The sequence below is a fragment of the Somniosus microcephalus genome, chromosome 17 (genome assembly GCF_052327205.1).
Source record: "Somniosus microcephalus isolate GS21.2 chromosome 17, FLI_Smic_1.0, whole genome shotgun sequence".
Classification (NCBI taxonomy): Eukaryota; Metazoa; Chordata; class Chondrichthyes; order Squaliformes; family Somniosidae; genus Somniosus; species Somniosus microcephalus.
This window is the reverse complement of record NC_141003.1, coordinates 86,360,844-86,388,183: the sequence shown is the minus strand read 5'-3', so window position 1 is coordinate 86,388,183 and position 27,340 is coordinate 86,360,844. Positions and strand designations below refer to the sequence as shown.

Genomic DNA, 27,340 nt, shown 5'->3' with positions numbered 1-27,340 from the left:
GCTTTATTGGCATGACAAGTTACATCTTATGTTGCCAAAGCATCAGAAAACATTCATGTTTGTTCACAAAAATACAGATCTATTCATACAGTGTATAAACTCTCTCTGTCTGTCTCTCTCTCTCTCTCTCTCTCTGTCTCTCTTTGTGTCTCTCTCTCTCTCTCTCTGTTTCTCTCTCTCTCTCTCTCTGTTTCTCTCTCTGTCTCTCTGTGTGTCTCTCTCTGTCTCTCTTTGTGTCTCTCTCTCTCTGTTTCTCTCTCTGTCTCTCTCTCTCTGTCTCTCTCTCTCTCTGTCTCTCTCTCTGTTTCTCTCTCTCTCTCTGTGTCTCTCTCTCTCTGTCTCTCTCTCTCTGTCCTTTGCTGCATTTCATCCAGGGGTAAACACTGGCCTCCTTTTAATTGTGTGCTCTTTTCTGCTCCTTCCAATGCGCTGCTCCCTTCTTTAGATGCGTCCACCAGGTCCTCCACTTGAAGACATACTTTTAAGTGGCACAAAATCTTACATGAGCCATCTATTGCACCTGTCAGATAGTTACCCCAGTCTTGCAAAATATTCCCCACTTACCTGCTGCTCCCCCAACTTGCTGCTCCAACCTTCATCCAATCTGGGCACAGTGGGTTAACTGGGAGTTGCACTCAGCCATTGGCAATGGCTATATAAATGGACAGGTGCGGTAGTATAGTGGTTATCCAGAGGCCTGGACTAATGATCCAGAGACGTGAGTTCAAATCCCACCACTGTAGCTGGGGAATTTAAATTTAGTTAATTAAATCTGGAATTTAAAAAAAAGCTAGTATCAGTAATGGTAACCATGAAACTGTCGGATTGTCGTAAAAACCCATCTGGTTCACTAATGCCCTTTAGGGAAGGAAATCTGCCGTCCTTACCCGGTCTGGCCTATATGTGACTCCAGACCCACAGCAATGTGGTTGACTCTTAACTGCCCTCTGAAATGGCCCAGTGAGACACTCAGTTGTATTCAAGAAGGTGGCTCACCACGACCTTCTCGAGGGCAATGAGGGATGGGCAATAAATGCTGGCCTTGCCAGCGACACCCACATCTCGTGAATGAATTTTAAAAAAAGAACTGACCCTGCAAATTACGGTGGGGTCGGCACTGGGGAGCATCGGCAAGACTCAACACCGGCGTAAATTGCCAGTGGCTTTTCGGAACTATTGTGTTCGCTGATATTGTGGAAAAGGGCCAAACATTCCATAGTGCTGACTAGGTTAAGATGATGTTTCCTGTCAAGTATGAAAACAGGGTCTTGACCTCTCTGAGCTTTGTTTCAGAAGTACCAACCATTCTTTACAGAGTGCACCAGGCAATAAATCCCAAGGGTGCCGGGCCACTGATTTAAACTGGGCCCCCATACCGTTTGTGTCACTGCGCGTCGTAGACGAGTTGTCCCTGTTATATTGAGCAACATTCTTCCTCCGTGTTCAGCACTGTTATCCAAAACATCGGGCCAGAAATTCGGGTCGGGGACTTCCTGCGGGCGCAAGCCCCCGACCTGCACTTACCTAGCGCGCCGGCCCTTGTGCTGTGGGCCCGCGTTATATTCCGATCCTGGGCCTCCTCCAACTGCCGGCGTGCAGTGCTTGCGTATCCATGGGGCGCAGCTAGTTCGAAGCGTCCCCTGGGATCACGTGGGCCATGGAGAGCCAATGGTAGCAGGGAATCTCTATTCATAGATTTGACAGGAAGATCTGTCAAATCTATGAATAGAGATCGGCCCCAAAACCTAAGTAAAACTTCAAATAATTTTTTTTTTAAATCACATTTTTAAAATAACTATAAATTACATAAATTAACTTTTTAAAATAAAAACTTAAATTTTTGAAAAAATTAATTAACGTTTTTAACGGGGCTAAAAATAAACTTACGTTTCTTTAAAGTATTTTAAAATGATAACCCTGTGGAAAAAATGTTTTAATTTTACTTAATTAGCCTCTTACCTTGTTAAAAGCAGGCCTTGCGACTGCTTTTTTCATGCGTAACTGCTGGAGACTTACCCTCCCGGAGAAACCTGTGAAAATAGCGGAAGTTCCAGACGTACGCGCTGCCTCTCCGGCGCACGCGTTCGACCTGTGAACCCCTTCCTTCAAGGGAACGGAAGTTCCGGTTTCCAGCGCATGCACAGTACATGCACGAAACCGGCACTTTCGTTGTCCCAACGTGTGAGTACCCAGCGCATACTCACCCGTGGGGACCCGAATTTCTGGCCCAATATCGTGACCATAAAACAAGGAAACCAATGTTTTTAATCAACATTAGTTATGTTTGTCACAAGTACTCTGCTTGCAATAATGTTTTTCTACTGCTAGATCTTGCTAGCAGGCATTTTATCAAAGTGGACCAGTAGCAACTAGTGGCAGAAAAGTCAATCCAACTTGTCCAGTAAAAATGTTGAATGCATTGCTTTTACTTTTTAAAAATGTAACCCATGTAATTTTTTTTCTCCGTTACCTGCAACCAATGCTCCCGCTAATTATTTTTGGGTGCGCGGCCCCTTTAAGGAGCTGCGCGTGCGCGGTTTTTGCTATTAGAGCGCCGTTGAGCCGGTTGCGCGGGACCTGCAGATCACTGCGCGGCCGCGTAGCTTAAAGGGAACATTGCCTGTAACATAGGAACAGCAGGAGGCCCTTTAGCCCCTCGGGCCTGTTCTGCCATTCAGTGAGATCATGACCTAACTCCCTTTGCCCCGTATCCCTTAATACCTTTTGTTAACAGAAATCTATCAGTCTCAGATTTAAAATTATTAGGTTGTGTGTATTTTTGTAACAGGTTTGACACCCCTTTCTCTGCCATCTTAGTTGTGATGTCAGGCAGTTGTAGGACCTAATACATCACTTGTTCTGCCTGCAGGAAAAACCTGGTATTAGATTAGTGTAATCACATGATGCTACCGACACTACAGCACTTTTACGTGGCTGCTGTGTAACAATTAAGGAACTACATAAAGAATGATAGATGTCTGACAGAGAGTTACTCTCCTTGTAGTCTGGACTCTGGATTTGCAGGATCTTGCGGAGGCAGCGTTGGTGGTGCCTCGCCAGTGCTTTGAGGTGCCTGCTGTACCAACACTGCCTCCGCAAGATCCTGCAAATCCATTGGCAGGATAGGCGCACCAACGTCAGTGTACTCGTTCAGGCCAACATCCCCACCATCGAAGCTTTGACCACGCTCGATCAGTTCCGATGGACGGGTCACATCGGCCGCATGCCCGATACGAGACTCCCGAAACAAGCGCTCCACTCTGAGCTCTGGCACGGCAAGAGAGCCCCAGGTGGGCAGAGGAAACGCTTCAAGGACACCCTCAAAGCCTCCTTGAAAAAGTGCAACATCCCCACCGACACCTGGGAATCCCTGGCCCAAGACCGCACAAAGTGGAGGAGAAGCATCCGGGAAGGTGCCGAACACCTCGAGTCTCTTCGCTGGGAGCAAGCGGAAGCCAACCGCAAACAGCAGAAGGAGCGCTCGTCAACCCAAGCACCCCACCCACCCGCCCCTTCAACCACCGTCTGCCCCACCTTTGACAGAGACTGTAAGTCCCACCTGAGAACTCATTTTTAGTGTGCAAGCAAGTCATCCTCGGTTCCGAGGGACTGCCTAAGAGAGAGATAGAGAGAGCGTCTGGGCTCAAGGGGAATCGAGGGATATGGGGATCGGGCGAAAAGGTGGAGTTGAGGTCAAAGATCAGCCATGATCTTACTGAATGGCAGAGCAGGCTCGAGGGGCCGTATGGCCGACTCCTGCTCCTAATTCTTATGTTCTTATGTCTGAAGTTTGCTGTCATTTTATATTGCTATAAGACGCAATGGATTGAGTTGCTGTTGTGTACTTACTGTGTCTCTAACTATCTGAGGTTTGTTTAAGAGGTGACTGGGTTATGATCTGCCTGGATTTGTTCAGTGTTGGGAGTTCCTGATGGCAGCAATGTGGGGCAGTAGGATGGGGTTACTAATCTCACCTATGCCGCTGCTGGGAGTCGCAAACCAGTCGCCGAGCACGTCCTCACAAGAAGGGAGAGTTGCCCTGGGCCAAACCTCTTGCACCCAGCTCCCCACCCCATACGTGGGTTACACATTAACACACCGTGGGAGCTTGTGCACAAATTGGCTGCCACGTTTCCGACATTACAACAGCGACTACACTTCAGTGAGTACTTCATTGGCCGTATAGCGCTTTGGGACGCCCTGAGGTGGTGAAAGGCGCTATAGAAAGGCAAGTCTTTCTTTACAGAGCAGCCTTACTAGACAATAAAAACAGAAAATGCTGGAAATACTCAGCAGGTCAGGCAGCATCTGTGGAGAGAGAAACAGAGTTAACGTTTCAGCTCGATGACCCTTCTGACGCATCCGCAGTATTTTGCTTTAGCCTTACTCGATGCCCTCTTCATCCTCCCACTGGGTTAGATATGTGCACAGAAACTCAACGATGAGAGGTGGAAAAAATACCATACAGAAAAGGTTTTTTAGAAACACTGTGATAACAAGAGCCACATAAGCTAATTAATGATTCGTGTGGTATATAATTAACAATTTAATGAACGAGAATCAAATTATAGGACAACAGAAAGAAATCATGTCAGACAGTTGCAAACATTTCAAAATACTTTTATAATCTCTGAATAAAAATATACAACACAAGGGTAGGAAACCTAAACAAAATGGAAATGAAGAAATTGCATCGGATATACGGCACAGAAACAGGCCATTCGGCCCAACCAGTCCATGCCGGAATAACAACAGAAAAAGCTGGAAAAACTCAGCAGGCCAGGCAACATCCGTGGAGAGAGAAACAGAGTTAACGTTTCAGGTTGAAACCCTTCGTCACTCCATGCTGGCGTTTATGCTCCACTCGAGTCTCCTCCCGTCTTTCCTCATCTAAATCTATCAGCATAACCCTCTGGTAAAATAGATAAGGGAGAACCAGTGGGTGTGGTGTTTTTGGACTTTCAGAAGGCTTTCGATAAGGTCCCGCATAAGAGGTTAGCGTGTAAAGTTAAGGCACATGGGATTGGGGGCAAGGTATTGACTTGGATAGAAAACTGGTTGGCAGACAGAAAGCAAAGAGTTGGAATAAACGGGTCTTTTTCCGAGTGGCAGGCAGTGACTAGTGGGGTACCGCAGGGATCGGTCCTTGGACCCCAGCTATTCACAATATATATTAATGATCTAGACAAGGGAACTAGATGTAATATCTCCAAATTTGCAGACGACACAAAGCTAGGTGGGCGTGTGTGCTGTGAGGAGGATGCCGAGAAACTCCAGGATGATTTGGACAGGTTGGGTGATTGGGCAGAAGCATGGCAGATGGCAATATAACATGGATAAATGTGAGGTTATCCACTTTGGTGGCAAAAACAGGAAGGCAGATTATTATTTGAATGGCAATAGATTGGGCGAAGGGGAAGTGCAACGAGACCTGGGTGTCCTTGTGCACCAGTCGCTGAAGGTAAGCATGCAGGTGCAGCAGGCGGTTAAGAAGGCAAATGGTATGTTGGCCTTCATAGCAAGAGGCTTTGAGTACAGGAACAAGGATGTCTTGCTGCAGTTATACAGGGCCTTGGTGAGACCACACCTTGAGTATTGTGTGCAGTTTTGGTCGCCTTATCTGAGGAAGGATGTTCTTGCCATGGAAGGAGTTCAGCGAAGATTCACCAGGCTGATACCTGGGATGGCAGGAATGACGTATGAGGAAAGGTTGGGTCGATTGGGCTTGTACTCGCTGGAGTTTAGAAGAATGAGAGGGGATCTCATTGAAACTTATAAAATTCTGACAGGACTGGACAGACTAGATGCAGGAAGGATGTTCCCGATGGTCGGGGAGTCCAGAACCAGGAGTCACAGTCTAAGGCTAAGGGGTAAGCCATTTAGGACAGAAATGAGGAGGAATTTCTTCACCCAGAGAGTAGTGAACCTGTGGAATTCTCTACCACACAAGGCAGTTGAGGCCAATTCATTAAATATATTCAAGAAGGAGTTGGATATATTTCTTAAGGCTAAAGGGATCAAGGGATATGGGGAGAAGGCAGGGACAGGGTACTGAATTTGGATGATCAGCCATGATCACATTGAATGGCGGAGCAGGCTCGAGGGGCCGAATGGCCTACTCCTGCTCCTATCTTCTATGTATCTATGTTTCCCTTCTCCCCTCATAGGCTTGTCCAGCCTCCCCTTAAATACATCGATACTATTCGCCTTAACCACTCCCTGTGGTAGCGAGTTCCACATTCTCACCACTCTCTGGGTGAAGAAGTTTCTCCTGAATTCCCTATTAGATTTATTAGTGACTATTTTATATTGATTATATTACATTTTCAGTATCAGAAATTGTTGCCCATACTCCTGAGAAGTAAGGACCAGTTTACAGGATATAGGTGCAGCAGGCACTGATTTTGACCCCAGTCTATCACTCAATGCATCTGCTCTCACTCAAAACACTTGCATTGTATTTGGAAAAACGTTACTACAGAACAGATTGTATCTTCCTTTGTGAGTTTAATGCTGAATTGAATACTTTAATCCTAAATATATTCCATTAGCCGAGCTTTATCTGGCTCCAGTGAAGTTACGCTTCGCATTGTCTATTCTTTAGATCTCTGTCTGACCTTCATTGTGTCTTTTTTTTTTCCCTTTCAAGCTGCCTCACCTCGCAGTCAAAGGAGCACAACACAGTCTGCTGAGTCGGTCGTTTCTTCTCCATCCAACAGTCCACACCACATTGTGTCCTGGCAGAGTGGGTGAGTCACGCAGTCTGGGGACAAAGCTTATTGTCTTTGTACATTATCAAAGCTCCCACTCACAGTGCACGGAACTGTGCACACCCAGATTCCTAAAGCACAGTTTGAACAGCAATTTGATCACACAAAATTAAAAACCCGTCCTCTTCTAACATTATCACGTCAAAGGTGCCCCGCTCAGCAGAATTTTTTTATAAGCAGTTTCCTAACTTGACAGCAGAGCTGACAAACAAGCAGCTGGATGCACAGTAAGAGTTCGCCCACATAAGTAATGATAGTTGCTATCGGAGATAAAGCTTACACATTGCTTAACATGTATTTTGCTTCTGTTTAATTGTATGGTGAGCAGGTAAGACTCCTGGATTATTAGGCTTTCTGTTGTGAGTTGGGACAGTTCCATTCGTCCAGTGCCCTTTGACAGAATTAAATGCTGGAAAGCAGAAACAGAAAACACCGGGACTGCATAGCAGGTCCACCAGCGTCTGAAAGAAAAAGGCCGGATTCATCAAGCATGACCCACACGGTCATGACGCAACTAAGCATCATGGCTCCCAGTGTCCCCGCCCACTTGTAGTCATGTAATCTCCCTGGGGGAGGTGTAAAACAAGATTTTTTTTTAAACCCTGAAACAACTCGGGAAAATATTCTGGGATGTTCCTGTCCGACCCCCCAAAGAACAGGTTCCAGGAGATCGCAATGGCCATGAGATACAGACCCAACGCCCCACCTACCTGTTGGCAGCTTAAAAGATTGAGCTGGGACCGTTCATCAAACACGTTAGCCGTGATTTCTCGTTGATACACTGACGGACCCGCTGTGCATGCATTTCCTGGTTTGATGTCAAGTTTCCAGCATTTGTGCATTTTTCCACCTCCAGCATTTCAACACTTCTCCACTTCTGCTCCTCTCACTTCCTCTGTTGTACTGCCGCTCCGAAAAGCTCTTAAATAAAGTAGCACGTTTAATCTTTTCCGTGTACGAAAGGAATAAAATAACTTGTAAACAGTGCACTGTGCACCACAGCTGTATTTCAATTTAAACTTGACCTTTATTTAAAGTTGCAAAATTCAGATTTTTAGATTATATATTTTTAAAATTACAATGAAGAAAAATTGCCTTCTTAAATAAAATATTTATTACATTTAAAGGCAAGTATTTCGCCTCACATTATTACAACCGATCTTCAGCAAGATCACGAAAAAACTGCTGTCTTTTCACAAATTAAAACGCTACTCATTAATCACACACACTCTTTTCTGGTAGGGATGTGATTCTGGAGTGACCATGTTCGGTTTATCTCCAATTTGCTCCACGTGTTATACACCTGTCCCCGGCCATCTAATCGCTCGGGCCGCACAGTCCTGGGTTTCTGTCTGTCCTGTCCTGTTCTGTAATGAGCCAGTCAGGAGCACACAGGAGGCGTCTGGAACGACGTCTTCACGTCCCTCGTGGGTATGCGTCTGCGGTCATTTTGACTTTGTGCGATTGTGTAAGACGGATGTGTGTCATTGACTTCGACGGGAAATAAGAATCGGGAGAGCTGTAAAACGGGCTGCCGATTCGCCATCACCCAGTTTACACTATCGCACAGAGTCAAAATCTACCCCCGTTGAAAACAACACTGAATCATGGTCTCACCAAGTGATACCAGGTCATGCTTTAGGTGGCTCAGTTAAGGGAGATGTAGTGTTTCAGTGGCCGAGCATTAATTCAAATAGGGTTGTTGAATTGTTTTTTTTTTAATTCATTCACGGGATGTGGGCGTCCTGGCAAGGCCAGCATTTATTGCCCATCCCTAATCGCCCTTGAGAAGGGCAGTTAAGAGTCAACCACATTGCTGTGGGTCTGGAGTCACACATAGGCCAGACCGGGTCAGGGCGGTAGATTTCCTTCCTCTAAAGGACATTAGTGAACCAGAGGGGATTTTACCGACAATCCGGTAGTTTCCCCGGTCACACTAGTTAGTTTATTCCAGATTTATTTAATTGAATTTAGATTCCCCAGCTGCCATGATGGGATTTGAGCTCGTCTACCAGGATCATTATGTCCAGGCCTCTGGATTACTAGTCCAGTAACATAACCACAATTGTCAGCTTAGGTGTAGATTGTGGATGCAAAAATGACTTTTCCAGGGAAAGAATTTCCACAAAAAAAATTGCTCAAAATTTGGATTTTAACAGACCTGAGTTAGTTTAAATTGAAGGAAATCTGATCATTATCAATAAATATCAGAGTTGAGATGAAGCGTGTGTAAGGGAAATGTTGCAGCACATTGTATTCTGTGTCAAAGAATCTTTTTTGGAGTGTATGTATTCACTGTTCAATGTCCTTAAACCTTGCATGGAAGCTGAAATCTACACAGAATGTGAGATGTCTGACTATCGTGTAACACTAAAGTCGTTTCAGCATTACAGTCCTAATTCTTTACCATATTAACAATAAAAACATTTAATCACCAAGTTTCTTACTAATTTTCTAACCCACAAATTCTAACTAACATTTTCCTCACTTTCTTCTTTTCACTAATATTCAATCTTATCTGCTCCTCTTTTCACCTGCTCGCCTGTAGAGATACAACAGAAAACAGCACACCTCACGATGAACAGAGCCTATCGCCAACTCACCAAAGCCCTGTAAAATAGAGGTATAGTAATAATCAGCTGTGCGGTGTAACACCCCTCACTTCGTGTGCTCTCTGTCGTTGTGCCCTGTAACCGTTTGCAGTATGGCTGTGGTATTCTCAGTTTCTTGTTTATTACTAAAATAAACTCTTTATTGAAATCAAATACTTTCTAAATGGTGAAAAGCTGCAGAAAAGTGGAGGTCCAAAGAGACTCGGGGGTCCAGGTACAAAGATCATGAAAATGTCATGAACAGGTACAGAAAATAATCAAAAAGGCTAATGGAATGGCGGCCTTTATATCTTGAGGACTAGAATACAAGGGGGTAGAAGTTATGCTGCAGCTGTACAAAGCCCTGGTTAGACCACACCTGGAGCACTGGGAGCAGTTCTGGGCACCACACCTTAGGAAGGATCTATTGGCCTTGGAGGGAGTGCAGCGTAGGTTTACCAGAATGATACCCGGACTCCAAGGGTTGTTACGAGGAGAGATTACACAAATTAGGGTTGTATTCCCTGGAATTTAGACGGTTAAGGGTTGATCTGATCGAAGTTTTCAGGATATTAAGGGGAACAGATAGAGTGAAACTATTTCTGCTGGTTGGGGAGTCTAGGACTAGGGGGCAGAGTCTAAAAATTAGAGCCAGACCTTTCAGGAGTGAAATTAGGAAACACTTCTACACACAAAGGGTGGTAGAAGTTTGGAACTCTCTTCCGCAAACAGCAATTGATGCTAGATCAATTGTTAATTTTAAATCTGAGATTGATAGATTTCTGTTAATCAAAGGTATTAAGGGACACGGGGCAAAGGCGGGGTATATGGAGTTAGGTCACAGATCAGCCATGGTCTCATTGGATGGCGGAACAGGGTCGAGGGGCTGAATGGCCTACTCCTGTTCCCATGTTCCTAAATCTTTAGGACAGACATAAAACTGAGACAGCAATCCAGTGTTTTATTTCATTAGAAACGGGGCGATTTTAACCCTACTCACTGAGCAGAAACCTGGCGGGTGAGCAGTTAAACTCGCCCTGGCTCTTACCTGTCCAAAAGCCGCCATGATTGCAACATCTGCAACTTGCAGGCAGTAAGGACAGGCGCCCGGCGACAACAGGGTCCTTCTTTACATGAGCACGTTACGGCTCGATGACATCATTGAGACCCAACTGCAATGTTAACTCAGGCCTGAGCGGGGAATCCACCTGGAGTTAAAATCGGGGCCTTAGAATGTTCGTAGCCCTTCCAACGACTTTAGTGAGTAAATGTATTGTGTGGTATAGCATTAAGTTATAGAGACCAGAAGTTCCCAACTTCATTTATTAGTTTGTGCTATGTTACCTATTTTTGTTTATTCGTTCGTGGGATGTGGGCGTCGCTGGCAAGGCCAGCATTTATTGCCCATCCCTCATTGCCCTCGAGAAGGTGGTGGTGAGCCGCCTTCTTGAACCGCTGCAGTCCGTGTGGTGAAGGTGCTCCCACAGTGCGGTTAGGGAGGGAGTTCCAGGATTTTGACCCAGCGACGATGAAGGATCGGCCGATATATTTCTAAGTCAGGATGGTGTGTGACTTGGAGGTGGTGGTGTTCCCATGCGCCTGCTGCCCTCGTCCTTCTAGGTGGAAGAGGTCGTGGGTTTGGAAGGTGCTGCCAAAGAAGCCTTGGCGAGTTGCTGCAGTGCATCTTGTAAATGGTACACACTGCAGCCACGGTGCGCCGGTGGTGGAGGGAGTGAATGTTTAAGGGGGTGGATGGGGTGTCAATCAAGTGGGCTGCTTTGTCCTGGATGGTGTCGAGCTTCTTGAGTGTTGTTGGAGCTGCACTCATCCAGGCAAGTGGAGGGTATTCCATCACACTCCTGACTTGTGCCTTGTAGATGGTGGAAAGGCTTTGGAGAGTCAGGATCTATTGTCTTCTGTTCAGCAGTTGGGGTGTTCCAGTTTGCTCAGGGATGTCTTGCTCCAGTTACTCTTTGCTTGAAAGTGGGCATGTGTGGAGATTGACCTGCACAGCAGTGCCATCTGTGATACTCACTGTCTGAAGTCAAATCACTTGGGAAAGTACTGGATGCTGTCTTTATCCCAACGAGAGTCCAGGCCTTCAGAGAAAGAGACAGAAAACTGAAACAGTTTTTTTTTAAAGAATAAAGGGTTGAACTCATTTATTTTTCACAAACAAAAGTAAAATCTCAGTGGATGATGAAAAGACAGAATTAATCCCTTTGGAAAGCATTAGGAACCTTAGCTTACCATCCCTCTTTATAGCCAGCGGATGAATTGTGTGCTGTATTTTTTATCAATATACCGAGGAGATTTTATAAATTGTTGTTTATGCCGTTAGAATGCGGCCTTGACAAGAGACTCTTCTCCCTCTCATTGACATTGAAAACCTGGCCTGCCGCCATGTGTTACACAGAGGACTAGAAAGCATTAACCTTGATCAAGTCTGAATGAAGTTGTTGTTCTGCAGTTGAAAGTTGGTTGTGTCGGTAACTTTGACAGAACAGGGGCGAGTCAAACTACTGAGGCGAAGTGAAGTATTTCCAATCGCAGCTGCTGAAAAGTTGGCACACTTTGCGCACAGACACAAGTCGGAGGGGGCTCAGTCAGGTCTTGCCATTGTGGTTTCAGGTGGAACTGAGACTGTTGCCACAAGTCACGCAGAAAAAAGAATTTTGTGAATTCTCTGCTAGTTGAAATTTATAACTCGTAATTTAAAAAAAAAATTATTATTATTCTTTCCTGGGATGTGGGCGTCGCTGGAAAGGCCAGCATTTACTGCCCGTCCCTAATTGCCCCTTGAGAAGGTGGTGGTGAGCCTCCTTCCTGAACCGCTGCAGTCCGTGTGGTGAAGTTGCTCCCACAGCGCTGTTAGGGAGGGAGTTCCAGGATTTTGACCCATTTGCTTAGAGGAAGGGAAAATAATGTATTGATTTCAAATCAGTGTGTAAAAACAATCCTATAGGAAGGTTTCTCTCCTCTTTTTGTTACTTTTTTAAACAAGGTGGCTTTGTGCTTGAAATTACTGAATTTCAGTCGATACCCTGTTTTTCATCTAGCTCCGTGACAACTGATACAGGTTAGCTGTACTCTGAAAGCTCAGTAGATTACAGCAGAAAACTTGGCGAGTTTTTACAGTGTTCCAGATGTTTTATAAGTCGGAACTTGTCAGATTTCAAAGCTGCCAGTCAGCACAGTAGTTTAGGGGTTAGGTTCAAGTGGTTAGCCTGCCTGTCAGCCTCCACGGCGCTGGGTTTTTTTTGGTTCTCGACATGGGGCTGACTTTATCTCACCTTGTGAGAATGAATGTTGTGAAACTCGCCCTCACAACCCGCTTGTCCTGGCAGTGGCAGCAGTGGTCTTAGAGAAATTAGACCTTTGGTTTGGGCTGACCTTGCCTTCACGTAGAACGGGACTCTGTGCGTCGTGGACTTGTAGTAAACAATTCTTCGTTTATTTTCCGTAAACCAGGAGTAGCATAGTTTATCCAAAGCATGACGCTGTCTGTTAACTGTGTTCAGGCGGTGGGTATCAATTGGGGACGTTCTTGTGTTCATATATATGGGAGCAGGCTCGGAAAGGAGGAGAAAAGCTGCCCTTTCAAAACTGAGATGAGGAGAAACTTCTTCACTCAGAGGGTAGTAAATCTATGGAATTTGCTACCCCAGAGAGCTGTGGCAGCTGCAACATTAAATAAATTTAAAATGGAGATAGACATTTTCCTAGCAGATAAGGGAATTAGGGGTTACGGGGAGAGGGCAGGGAAGTGGACGTGAGTCTAGATTCAGATCAGCCATGATCCTATTGAATGGCGGAGCAGGCCCGAGGGGCCGTATGGCCTACTCCTGCTCCTATTACTTATGTTCTTATGTCTTGGGGGTGCATGGTAGGTAATGTGTGTCTCTGTAAATAAAGATCTGTAAGCAACTGAAGACTAGGCTCTAGTGTTCTATCCTTCATCACCTGGCTATCTTACTTTTACACTGTCCAAACAATACATTGCCGTGGTCAGACTACAGCCCTGCCCCGGTTGGTTCAGGAGCATCACAACCTCCCAAACCCACGACCTCTTCCACCTAGAAGGACAAGGGCAGCAGTCGCATGGGGAACACCACCTCCTCCAAGTTCCCCCCCCCCCCCCCCCCCGCAAGTCACACACCATCCCGAGTTGGAAATATATCGGCCGTTCCTTCATCGTCGCTGGGTCAAAATCCTGGAACTCCCTCCCTAACAGCACTGTGGGAGCACCTTCACCACACGGACTGCAGCGGTTCAAGAAGGTGGCTCACCACCACCTTCTCAAGGGCAATTAGGGATGGGCAATAAATGCTGGCCTTGCTAGTGACGCCCACATCCCATGAATGAATATTTAAAAAATCACAAGTGGTGGACGATAGTTTAATGATGTTACTTTGCACAGAAAATTAAGAGTTTACTAAAGAGTAAGCGGTGCCATTGCCTGACTTTAGTCTTTTCTCCTCGCAGGCCCTACCAGGACACTTGCTACATGGACTCCCCCCTCTACTCAGAATTAGCGGATGTCCAGTGGTACGGAAGTGACAACGCCAAGCCTGGAACTCTAGTCTGACGCCTGACCTCAGATCAAAGTACAAAAAAAACACGTCGACACCATTCAGTGATCAGCTCACTGTCCCTTGTCGCTGCCTTACTCTCCGCACAGTCTCTGACCAGCAACCCAACCGCAGCTCCAAGCACTTTCACAAAAGAAAATCAATGAGCAAAATCCAAACCGAAGCCTAATTAAAGTACCACAGACTGTGCTGTCACTCCGGTAACCAGTGGCCAATAACAATAAGGTCTTTATAAATAAAATCGGAAACTTTTTTTAAAACTGTGAATCGTATACACCAGACCTCCCTCGCTTGAAGCCTGTGTGTATGATTTTGTTTTTATTCCCTTGCGGAAAATAATACCGATGGCGTAATAATAAAGTACTTCAGAATTTAATTGAGCATTATGTTTACTTGAATATTACCAAAGACCAACGTAAAGCTAAAGGGAAAGAATTGGATGGGCCTTGTCCATTGGTTACCTGGTGAATAAGAAGTTGTCAGTCTCTTGTTTCAGTCATGGTTCTGGCAGATAGTATTAGATGCTGTGAAAGATATGTAAAAAATACATTCTTCACATTAAGAAATGCCAGAGTGTAGGAAAGATTGCTTTCCTATGGTAAAACAGCACTATTTTGAAATATATTTACGGATGGCTTACATGGAGGCTGTACGAGCCATCATTGATGCACAGAATTGTGGTCTAGTCACTCATAAGTTGATTATATCAGAGATAAGTGGAAGGAAAGCACACGTTTAACGCAATCTGCGTATTTCTGTGGATTGGAGAAAAATTGGTATTATGGCACAGTACCAGTCTTAGTTCAAGCTTCGAATCAGCTCGTCCATCATATATTCTCTTCAAGGGCTTTCACTGATTTATGGGACAAGACCTTGGAGAGCTGTCACCCCTTTAGAAGGCCTCACAGATTTTTTAAAAGAATATTTTTCCCATGAAGTGCTCCCACCAGAAATAATTTAGTGGCTGGAAAAGCTGGCGCGTAAAGCTTACAGAGTCTCAGCAAGGTGACTGCGGCAGCGAGACACAGGTCCTTGCCAAAACAAGAAACTTAGAGAGCATTTTTTTTCTCTGCTTCTGAATATTCAATGGTTTCCTGTTTGAGTGGACGGGGAGTGGGGGGGGGGGGGGGGAGACAGCAACAAGGATGCCTGCTTTAGAAAGGCTGCTTAGTAAGCTGAAGCAGAAACATTGTGTGTGGTCCGTGAACAAGAATGGATTGCTTTCAACCAGCCACGCAAAAACCAGACACCGCTGTTTGTCTTTGTGAGAGGACCAGGGCGGATTCGTGTCGAGTTATAAAGAGAGAGGCTAACATTTACAGACGCTACCATGCATTTACTGTGAGGCGGATTTTTTCTAATTACAGTTTCCGTTACCATTGTGGAAAATGTTTAAAAAATTCCAATATGTTTTATAAATCGGTATTAGTTTTAGTTTGGACATAGCAAACCACATTCAGGTGCTACTCAACAAACAGTTACCACTAGAATAGTTGTAGGGTTTTACATCTATAAATGTCAATAGTTTTATTACAAGTTGTGTAAATTAAAGCAATGTAGTTAAAATGAAATCAGTAGATTGCTCCCTGAAAATGGTGTAGATCTTAAAAGAGCATGTAAAATGTCTTTCTTTTTCTCCCCCATTCTGGTTTCTGTTCAATTTTAATCAAAGAAGACTATGTACGGTGTAGAAAGTGCAGAATTGTGAAATTCTGCTATTAATTTATTCTTTTGTATTAAGAATTTGTATAGTACCTTTACATTTTGCAGAACGGTGTTGTCAACAATTCCTAAATGAAGCATTTTCAAGATAATGAATTTGGTGGTTCTTGAAATTAACAAAATAAATTATTACTGAATGTTAACAAGAACACGGCTGTGGTGTTTGCCTTGATTAAACAGACTTGTGGAACGCACTCGGGCATCTCCCGGTTAGCTGCGATCGTCAGTCGTGGCTCGAGTGGTAGCCCCTTCGGCTCTGAGCCAGAAGGCCGCGGGCTCGAACAAGCACTGAGGGAAGCGCTACCTTGTCAGAGACGCCATCGTTCCGACGAGACGTTAAAACAAAGCTCCGTCTGTCTGTTCTGGCGGACTTAAAAAAAAAATCCCGTGGCACTATTTGAAGAAGTGCAGGGACGTTCTTCCAGTGTCCTGTCCAACATTAAAAAAAGAAAGACTTGCATTTCTCCAGCGCCTTTCACGACCACCGGACGTCCCAAAGCGCTTTACAGCCAATGAAGTACTTTTTGAAGTGTGGTCACTGTTGTAATGTGGGAAACGCGGCAGCCAATTCGCGCACAGCAAGCTCCCACAAACTTCACTTCTTAGGCAGTCCCTCGGAACCGAGGATGACTTGCTTCCACATTAAAATGAGTTCGCAGGTGACTGATGAGTCCAATGTGGGACCTACAGTCTCTGTCACAGGTGGGGCAGACGGTGGTTGAAGGGGCGGGTGATCCCACAAACAGCAATGTGATAATGACCCATGTAATCTGTTTTAGTGATGCTGACTGAGGGATAACTATTAGCCCCAGGACACCGGGGAGAACTCCCCCTGCTCTTTTTCGAAATAGTGGCCGCGGGATCTTTTACCTCCACCCGAGAGAGCAGCCGGGGCCTCGGTTTAACGTCTCTCATTAATTCCCTCAGACAGTGCCAACGGGACAGGTTAACAGGTCGTTTATCTCACTGCTGTCGGTGGGATCTTGCTGTGGGAAAACTGGCTGCTGTATTTAACTTCATAACCCCAACTTCACTTTGCAGCTAATGCATTGGCTGAGAACCTCTTGAGGATGTGAAAGGTGCTATATAAATGCAAGTTCTTTCATTCTCAGTCATGCTGCCCTGGGGGGAGGCAGTGATTCTGCAAACTGAAAGAGCGTGGGTCATGTACCTCTTAGTTGCTGATTTTAAAGCGTCACTGGTACAGCTTTGGGACCAGGTCCTCGTCTCACCTGAAAACAGTGCATAACAAGAGGGCGGGGGTAGAGGTGGTAGTACTTTTAGAAAAATGTGTGTTACTGTGAAGATAACTCTGATTTTGAGCAAAGATTTTTGTTTGATGTCATATTTGACCCTGAAATGAGCTTCCGACCACATATCCACACCATCACTATTTCCACCTCTGGAACATCACCCGTCTCCACCCTTTGCCTCAGCTCACCTGCTGCTGAAACCCCATGCCTTTGTTACCTCTAGATTTGACTATTCCAACGCACTCCTGGCCGGCCTCCCACATTTTACCCTACGTAAACTTGAGGTCATCCAAAACTCGGCTGCCCGTGTCCTAACCCGCACCAAGTCCCGGTCACCCACCACCCCTGTGCTCGCTGACCTACATTAGCTCCCAGTTAAGCAACGCCTCAATTTTAAAATTCTCATCCTTGTTTTCAAATACCTCCATGGCCTCGCCCCCTCCCTATCTCTGTAACCTCCTCCAGCACCACAACCTCCCCCCCGACCCCGAGATATCTGCGCTCCTCTAATTCTGGCCTCTTGAGCATCCCTGATTATAATCGCTCCAGCATTGGCGGCCAAGCTCCTAAGCTCTTGAATTCCCTCCCTAAACCTCTCCGCCTTTCTTTCCTCCTTTAAGACGCTCCTTCAAACCTAGCTCTTATTGTGATTTGACTGATCCTGCTTGGAAACACTGAAACAGTAAGGGGGAAAAATTCAGTATCGCCCTGTTTGGGGCGCCATTATCGGCCGTGCGCAAAGTTTAGCGCCTGGCGCTAATTATCCCCTCCGACAGCAAACTTGGCTTTTATCACCCCTGGAGGTGATTGGAGCGCTAAATCAGGCGCTTCGCACCTCTCTTAAGGCGCAAAGGCCGAGGAGTGAGGCGCTACCTCAGAGCGCTGGCGAAGCAAGGAAGGGCCAATCAAAATGAACCTGCAAAATGCTGCTCATTACCCAAAACTCCTTCACACAGCGTTGAATCTCTCCAGAAGTCTCTCTCTCTCTCAGAAAGCGTGGTGCAAAAATGTCACCAACAAAAAAAGGCATGAAACGGTCGCCTTTAAATAGCACTCCCCCAGTCCCTTCCTGACTACAAAACACACCCCTCAACCTGTCGTTGCTAGCGGCAGGCGGTAAGGCAGGGGGCGCCACTCAACATCTGGTCCGTGGCGCTACTGGGGTGTTGCACACTCAACCGACATCACAATCTGCCAGCGCAGGAGATCGTGGCGGTAGTGTTTAGCGCCCCCGCAAAATGTCTAGTTAATTTCGCAAGTGGCGCAAACATCGCCGCGCCCGGGCGCTAGTTGCTTTGCGCCCCATTAGCGCCCTCTTAAGGTGCTAACAGGAGGCGCAAACAACTGAACTTTTCCCCCTAAGAGTCACAGTGTTGTCAGGTGCAAGAAACACATGAAATTACATTCGAAGATCAAGCACTCAAACATCACTGGATCTCATTATTTTGGAATGACGGTTGTCAAAGAATTGTCTGCAATATACGCTTTCGGCTTTACTGCTGCTCCCGGGAATCTAATCTGAGGCTGCCAGCAAGTCAGTTTCACACAGTGTTTCACTTTACAAAGAATTTGGAAATGAAAAGTTGTAAAAGGTTAAAAAATGCTGCAGGCTTGCAGCTGTGACGGTTCTGGAAGTTATCTGTCAAATATAATTAATAACATACCAATACCCCAGCTTCACTGTGTATTGCTGTCAACAAAACGCCATTTGATATCAGTTTTCCTAGTAGATTCTGTTTTCCCACTGGATTCTGTAACATTTATTTTCCGATCCAAAGGGTAACATACATCCGAAGTCTGTAGTTACAAATCAGCGGTAATAAAAAGTGCAAAACTGTGATGGAGGAATATTAGCAACAACTTTCGTGATAAATGTTTCACCTTTGCTGCCCAGTTGAATTCCAGCGAATGTATAAGAACATAAGAAATAGGGGCAGGAGCAGCGGCCCATTCAGATTCCCGCGCATGCCCGGTTTTTCCTATTGTAAAGCCGGCAAGCGGCCTGCCTCGCGGGAGCTCCATAAGATCATAAGACGTAGGAGCAGGAGTCGGTCATTCGGCCCCTCGAGCCTGCTCTGCCATTCAATAAGATCCTGGCTGATCATCGACCTCATCTCCACTTCCCTGCCCGCTCCCCATAACCCTCGAGTCCCTTACCATTCAAAAATCTGTCTATCTCCACTTTAAATATATTCACTGACTCCGCCTCCACAGCTCTCTGGGGTAGAGAATTCCAAAGATTCACGACCCTCTGAGAGAAGAAATTCCTCATTTCTGATTTAAAAGGGTGCCCCCTTATTCTGAAACTATGCCCCCTAGTTCTAGATTCCCCCATGAGGGGAAACATCCTCTCTGCATCTACCCTGTCAATCCCCCTCAGAATCTTATATGTTTCAATAAGATCACCTCGCATTCTTCTAAACTCCAATGAGTATAGGCCCAACCTGCTCAACCTTTCTTCATAAGACAACCCCTTCATCTCCGGAATCAACCTCGTGAACCTTCTCTGAACTGCTCCAGACAGCTGCACGGCTTAAAGGGAACATTGAGCAGGAGTCGGCCATTCGGCCCCTCGAGCCTGCTTCGCCATTCAATAAGATCATGGCTGATCTTCGACCTCAACTCCACGTATAGTATTAAAACTATATAAACGTCATCAAACAATTGTACTAGTGGGCAGACCTGCCAGCGAACATCCAACTTGAAGAACTGAGCAGCATTGATAACGTTTCTATAACTAAGTACTAATTGACTCAATCAGTTGAGAAATGTTCATTGCACATGATGACTTGCCCCATTCCTTGCATCTTTCAATCCATTAAAATTCAGGAGGTTAAACTGCAATCTACAGATCAGCATATTTAAAACGAGAAATCGACGTCGGTCTGTGTTTGTAGACAAATAGGAGAAGGTGAGAGGCATTTTGTACATCTGGTTCACAATCTGAGCAAAGCGACCTCAACCCCGCACCACTCCCAGCTGGTCCCCAATTTGTGTCCATGCACAAATAATGTCAACCGGATGGGTGTCCAATATGCTAATATTACAAACTGAAAATTGTAGAAATATAATAAGCCTATAATTACAGTGATCGGATGCACTTACACAACAATTCATCAGTTGCAAACAAGAGAAATGGATAACTGAAGTATTTCGTACCTAGAAAAATGGAGAATGGGTTCCGCAGCCAGAGAGTTAAACTTGACCGACCTTTATTGAAAAAAGTTAGCATGCAGGTACAGCAAGTAATTAGGACGGCAAATGGAATGTTGGCCTTTATTGCAAGGGGGAATGGAGTATAAAAGTAGGGAAGTCTTGCTACAACTGTACAGGGTATTGGTGAGACCACACCTGGAGTACTGCGTACAGTTTTGGTCTCCTTATTTAAGGAGGGATATACTTGCATTGGAGTCAGTTCAGAGAAGGTTCACGAGGTTGATTCCTGGGATGAAGGGGTTGTCTTACGAAGAAAGGTTGAGCAGGTTGGGCCTATACTCATTGGAGTTTAGAAGAATGAGAGGGGATCTTATTGAAACATATAAGATTCTGAGGGGGCTTGACAGGGTAGATGCTGAGAGGGTGTTTCCCCTCATGGGGGAATCTAGAACTAGGGGGCATAGTTTCAGGATAAGGGGGCACCCTTTTAAAACGGAGATGAGGAGGAATTTCTTCTCTGAGGGTCGTGAATCTTTGGAATTCTCTACCCCAGAGAGCTGTGGAGGCGGAGTCAGTGAATATATATAAGGCGGAAATAGAAAGATTTTTTAGCAACAGGAAAGTTAAGGGTTATGGGGAGTGGGCAGGAAAGTGGAGTTGAGGCCAAAATCGGATCAGCCATGATCTTATTGAATCGCGGAGCAGGCTCGAGGGGCCGAATGGCCAACTCCTGCTCCTGTTTCTTATGTTCTATGTTCTTATGCTGAGTGTCCTCTTCTTCAGACTTTTGCCTGTATTGGATGTCTAATTATTTCAAAATAGAAAAGAATATTGTCCAGAGGGTGACTTCTGCATTCTTCAAACAAGATTTCTAGCAGCAGGATCAAGGAACTATCTTGACGTTGCCCACTAGCGCTGACTAAGAGTAAAGTAACTTGACCTGGGCAGGGTTGGAGAGTCCATTGGAAATCTTTGGATTCTTTTTTTTGCACACAACCTAAAGTGATGGTAATCTGAATAAACTATACCTAAACACAAGTTGCAGAGAGAACTTACTTGTTGGGGAACTAGAATCACTGATTCAACTGGAAAATTATGACCCCTAACACAAACATCGCTGGGTCCGAAATTGTAATGAAATATACCTGGATCATTTCAGGAAGATTACGGAACGAAGCAAAGGAAGAGGGGGGTAAGTGGCATTAATTAGAACATTAGGATTTAAATACAAAAGTATTCCAAACAGGAGCCTAGAAATTCATCTTGGGCGGTGGTGCAAAGCTGTCTCCAGTGGAACAGCGTAACCTGCGCTGCGTATAACGGGCGGCCGATCTGGGACCGCCTGTTGCGGGCCGCTGCCCGGGGATGAATTTCTAGCCCCTCTAGAATCTTTTAGGATTGAGCTGGCCCATCTGTAGGTCTGGTGGGCGGTTCTCCTTTCCATAGTCATGTCCATTTTGCTGGAAAGTCATTAAAATGTATGACGTAAGAAAACTACTAGGCACTTGGTCAGAGTATTAAACAAGGCTTTAATCGACTGTTTCACAACATGGAAGTCTAGTTATCCTTCACTAGTTCCTGTTTACAAAATGTCCCTGAGCAAGCTGGGCCCGTGCCCGAGTATTTATACTCTCCCTGGACAGCGCCACCAGCAGGCCGCCCAGTATATTTCATAAGTCATTTCAGGAAACTTTGTGCTATCCGGCACCGATGGGACCGAGCTGTTGCCGTCCCATCAAAACTGCCGGACAAATGTTGAAACATACGGCGATTTTGAGCTCCGTATCTGGCAACAAACCCACAGCTTCTAAACAGTCGGCCGTACCTTGCAAGCGTCTCTGTAGCTTAGCAACAGCTTCAGCGAGACCTTGCAGAGCCTGACTGGTGAAAAAAAAGCAACGAAAAGAAAACCTAACGAAACGGCTCCTGATTTTTGCCGGTGGCTCTAGCATTCCAGACAGTTAACCTCCGGATAAACCAAAGTTTCCTGTACATGAATGGCACGATTTATGTCAATGCACTTCTCAAAATGAGATGGAAAATGAAGCAAGATGACGTAGAGAAAAGAAGAAGGAATATCTTCAAACAAGAGCTTGAGCTACGTGACATCTTTGAAGTCACGAGAGACTCAACTGAGAGCAGGATCATCCCTTCTGATAAATACTATAGCGCCTCTTGAGTTTAAGACTATCTGAAACTAATGTGTGCTTAAAAGCATTTCATCCACCTACAGCGGTGCCTAGTCCGAAACGCTCTGATGACCACACTGCTGCCACCGATGCATTGTATTATCTGCTCACAGGTGTGCGTAGGGGGAGGCCCAGTCTGACAAGGAACCACTGTTCCCAATGAGTATTTCTCTCACCATCTGCAATGCATGGCGATTCTTGACAAATGTACCTTTGTTGGACTGTTATTTCACATGGTTTTACTTTTACTTTTCCTGTGCTTTGCAGAAAAAAGCCCCACCAAGTGGCAGGAACGATCCATCATGTAACCTCTTTCTACGCAGACCCTGACTCTCAAAAGAAAGAATTAGCACCGTATTCCCCCCCGCCCCCCCCCAGTGCCATGGTTTTGGTAACATCCATATGTTGCGCACATTCTCTCCCGAGCAGGAGGCTGTGTAATGTGCACGTCACATCAGATCCTAATAAATCACTATCGATGGAAACAGGGACCACAATCGCCAGCAATAAAAGCTTTATTACCAAGAATTTATTTTTTAAAACAGCCAGTAGAATCTAAACTGTAGTCATGATCTAGACGATCAATACCTAGTATACTGGACAACATAAATCTGCTTGATGAGCCAGAAAGAGCTGCTATTGTGTCAGGTGTGGGTCAGTGGGTAGCACACTTGCCTCTGAGTCAGAAGGTTGTGGGTTCAAGTCCCACTCCAGAGACTTGAGCACAAAAATCTAGGCTGACACTCCAGTGCAGTGCTGAGGGAGTGCTGCACTGTCGGAGGTGCCGTCTTTCGGATGAGACATTAAACCAAGGCCCTGGCTGTCCTCTCAGGTGGATGTAAAAGATCCCAAGGCATTATTTCAAAGAAGAGCAGGGGAGTTTGTCCTGGGGTCAATATTTATCCCTCAATCAAAAAAACTGATGATCTGGTCATTATCACATTGCTGTTTGTGGGAGCTTGCTGTGTGCAAATTGGCTGCCGTGTTTCCCACATTACAACAGTGACTACACTCCAAAAAAGTACTTCATTGGCTGTAAAGTACTTTGGGATGTCCGGTGGTCGTGAAAGACATTGTAGAAATGCAAGTCTTTCTTTCTTGTTTGTTGGTTTATCAAATTATTTACTTACCCAAGAGTGCACTATTGTTCCTTCTGGATGACCAGTTTAATTTTTAATAGGCAATCCCTACTTTCCAGTAAAGGTAGAGAAACTTCTTTATGGATGCAACCACTTGGCTGAAGCTAAATCCTATGTTTTTTTTGCATGTTATGCAATTTATCAGAGGAGCTCTTTTTTATTCATTTTTATGGGATGTGGGCATCGCTGGCAAGGCCAGCATTTATTGCCCATCCCTAACTGCCCTTGAGAAGGTGGTGGTGAGCCGTCTTCTTGAGCCGCTGCAGTCCGTGTGGTGAAGGTGCTCCCACAGTGCTGTTAGGGAGGGAGTTCCAGGATTTTGACCCAGCGACGATGAAGGAACGGCGATATACTTCTAAGTCACAATGGTGTGTAACCTGGAGGTGGTGGTGTTCCCATGCGCCTGCTGCCCTTGTCCTTCGAGGTGGAAGAGGTCGCAGGTTTGGGAGGTGCTGCCGAAGAGGTCTTGGCGAGTTGCTGCGGTGCATCTTGTAGATGGTACACACTGCAGCCACGGTACGCCGGTGGTGGAGGGAGTGAATGTTTAAGGTGGTGGATGGGGTGCCAATCAAGCGGGCTGCTTTGTCCTGGATGGTGTCGAGCTTCTTGAGTGTTGTTGGAGCTACACTCCTCCAGGCAAGTGGAGAGTATTCCATCACACTCCTTACTTGTGCCTTGTAGATGGTGGAAAGGCTTTGGGGAGTCAGGAGGTGAGACACACGCCGCAGAATACCCAGCCTCTGACCTGCTCTTGTTACCACAGTATTTATGTGGCTGGTCTAGTTAAGTTTCTGGTCAATGGTGACTCCCAGGATCTTGATGGTGGGGGATTCGGCAATGGTAATGCCATTGAATGTCAAGGGGAGGTGGTTAGACTCTCGCTTGTTGGAGATAGTTATTGCCTGGCACTTCCGTGGCGCGAATGTTACCTGCCACTTATCAACCCAAGCCTGAACGTTGTCTTGTTGCATGCGGGCATGGACTGTTTCATTATCTGAGGAGTTGTGAATGGCACTGAACATTGTGCAGTCATCAGCGAACATCCCCATTTCTGACCTTATGTTGGAGGGAAGGTCAATGATGAAGCAGCTGAAGATGGTTGGGCCAAGGACGCTGCCCTGAGGAACTCCTGCAGTGATGTCCTGGGGCTGTGATGATTGACCTTCAATCACCACAACCATCTTCCTTTGTGCTAGGTATGACTCCAGCCAGTGGAGCGTTTTCCCCCCCGATTCCCATTGACTTCAGTTTTACTAGGGCTCCTTGATGCCATAGTCGGTCAAATGCTGCCTTGATGTCAAGAGCAGTCACTCCCACCTCACCTCTGGAATTCAGCTCCTTTGTCCATGTTTGGACCAAGGCTGTAATGAGGTCGGGAGCAGAGTGGTCTTGGCGGAACCCAAACTGGGCATCAGTGAGCAGGTAATTGGTGAGTAAGTGCCGCTTGATAGCACTGTCGATGACACCTTCCATCACTTTGCTGACTCCTGACTCCTCAAAACCTCTCCTCCATCTTCAACAATGAAGCCAAGAATGTGGCAGACTTACCACTGGCCTGGAATGGGAGCAACATTTAAGAAGCTAAAACCATCTAGGACAGAACTGTCCAGTTGATCGGCAATCCTGCCACTAGACTCAATATTCACCCCTTTACCACTGGCTCATATTGGCTGCAGTTTATGCTATCTACAAAATGCACTGCAGCAACTCGCCAAACTTGCTTTTAGACCACCTCCCTGTTCTGTGACTTCTGCTACTGAGAAAGACAAGGGCAGCAAAGTGGTGGGAAAACCATCACTCCTTAGATCCTCTCCAAGTCACACACCATCCGGACTTAGACATACATCACCGCTCCTTCATCACTGCTGGGTCAATGTCCAGGAACTCCCTGCCTAAAACCATCATGGGAGCACTATCAGTGCACGAAATAGAACGGTTCAAGAAGGCCAAGCACCCCAGAGCAACTAGGGCTGGCCAATGAATGCCGCCTTGCCAGCGTCAACCTCATCCAGAGAACAAATTGAAAGGAGGTTTTGTTCCCAGGAGCCTACAGGTTTTCTATTGACTTGGAATATGCTGCACAAGGAGGAAGTTCACATGTGGGATGTGACGCAAGAAAACTACAGGAAACTTTTGATTTACCGGCACCTAAATAACCGGAAATCTCGGTTAACCGGCAAAATTCAGGAGTAGGTTTTACTTCATATTGTATTTGCCTTCTTCCATCTGTGCTGTGCAAGGGTGTGGCTGCAGCTGTTGCTAAGCTACAGAGACGCTTGAAACTTGTGGCCATTGTTCTACAGTTGTTGCTAAGCAACAGGTTTTGTTGCTTTATACGGAGCTGTCAGCTCTCCCTATCTTTTACTATAGCGTTCGGTTATCCGGAATTTTTGATGAACCGGCACCACGTCGGTCCCATCCGTGCCGGATAAAAAAAAGTTTCCTGTACTAGGCACTTGGTCTAAGCGTTAAACAAAGCTTTAATCAACTGTTTTACAACATGGAGGTCTAGTTGTGTCCTTCACTAGTTCCTGTTAAGAATGTCCTGCGCAAGCTGGGCTGGTGCCCGAGTATTTATACTCTCCCTGGACAGCGCCACCCGCAGGCCGCTCAGTTGATTCATGTCAGGATGGGTGGGTTATGCAAGCAGTTTCCATTGGACATTGGGGAGAACAGTTGCACTCTTGAACCAGCTGCTGAAAAACTCATGATCTGATCCTTGTGGACCAATTCATTTATTTCTGTCATGTTCTTTTCACACCACAACTTGAATTTGCTTGTTTCCAGCTGCTTAATTTGTATCAGGGTCTGTGCTAATGGGAGGATGCACACAAGACTGAGAAAGCAGCTTCCACCCTTGTGTTCAATGACGACTTTTATGGAGAGGCCATATTCCAGTTGCCGATTCTCAGAGCTGTCCTCTAACACCAGTAGTTAAAGTTTGGGAACTTGAAGCCCCACAGACTATTCTACAGTCAGCATTTCCATTTATTGGTAACACACCAAGGCCCTGTCAGCCATGGCTCAGTTGGTAGCACTCTCACCTCTGAGTCAGAATGGTTACGGGTTTAAGTCCCACTCCAGAGACTAGAGCATAAAAATCTAAGCTGACACTTCCAGTGCAGTGCTGAGGGAGCGCTGCGCTGTTGGAGGTCCCGTCTTTTGGATGAGATGTTAAACCGAGACCCGTCTGCTCTCTCAGGTGGACGTAAAAGATCCCACGGCACTATTTCGAAGAAGAGCAGGGGAGTTCTCCCCGGTGTCCTGGGGCCAATATTTATCCCTCAATCAACATCACTAAAACAGATGAGCTGGTCATTATCACATTGCTGTTTGTGGGAGCTTGCTGTGCACAAATTGGCTGCTGCGTTTCCCACATTACAACAGTGACTACACTTCAAAAGTACTTCATTGGCCGTAAAGCGCTTTGGGACGTCCTGAAGTCTTTCTTTCTTTCTATGATTACGGTTAATCTTTCTATTTCAGTAATCACCCTACATGTAAATTTTGTTTCTTTTTTCAGTGCCTTGGGTTTTTTCTCACCGTTGTATTTTCTCCTTCGAGCTTTCTCCACTGAGCATTTCAAACAGATACATAAAAAGAGCAATAACAGGCTCCGATTAGGTCTGGGAAAGGAAGACCCTCTACTGTGTGCTTGTACCCGTACCACAACTTTCGAATCTTGGCTGTGACATCAAGAGAAGACATTAAGGAATGTGGTTGGAATAGCAAAGATACTTCAAAGCTGAAGTTTCTACAATTTTTGAATGGCTAATCTTCCCATTCATTTCCACTTGTGGAGTGTGTGCTTGTGGTCTACAATGAGGCACCGGTTATGACCATAATTAAAGAAGAACAGCTTTCTGCAGTGCAAGCATTTTTTAAATCCAGAATTTATATGCTAAGGCTTGTTCATCATGGATGAGAA

The 27,340-nt window shown here is 45.7% G+C and overlaps 1 protein-coding gene across 8 annotated transcripts in view; it reads left to right on the top strand.

The window, feature by feature from the left end:
* Nucleotides 1–15,824, top strand: part of frmd4a (FERM domain containing 4A) — an 894,188-nt gene extending 878,364 nt beyond the window's left edge. For 7 of the 8 annotated variants that reach the window (XM_086010812.1, XM_086010811.1, XM_086010810.1 and 4 more), the window contains 2 exons: nucleotides 6,650–6,749; nucleotides 13,847–15,824. In XM_086010812.1, the coding sequence (XP_085866938.1) occupies nucleotides 6,650–6,749; nucleotides 13,847–13,949 (203 nt within the window). In that variant the 3' untranslated portion in view covers nucleotides 13,950–15,824. Of the gene's footprint in view, nucleotides 1–6,649; nucleotides 6,750–9,318; nucleotides 9,394–13,846 lie in introns of all 8 variants that reach the window. The other variant, XM_086010809.1, reaches the window with a different exon arrangement.
* Nucleotides 15,825–27,340: the final 11,516 nt, after the last annotated feature.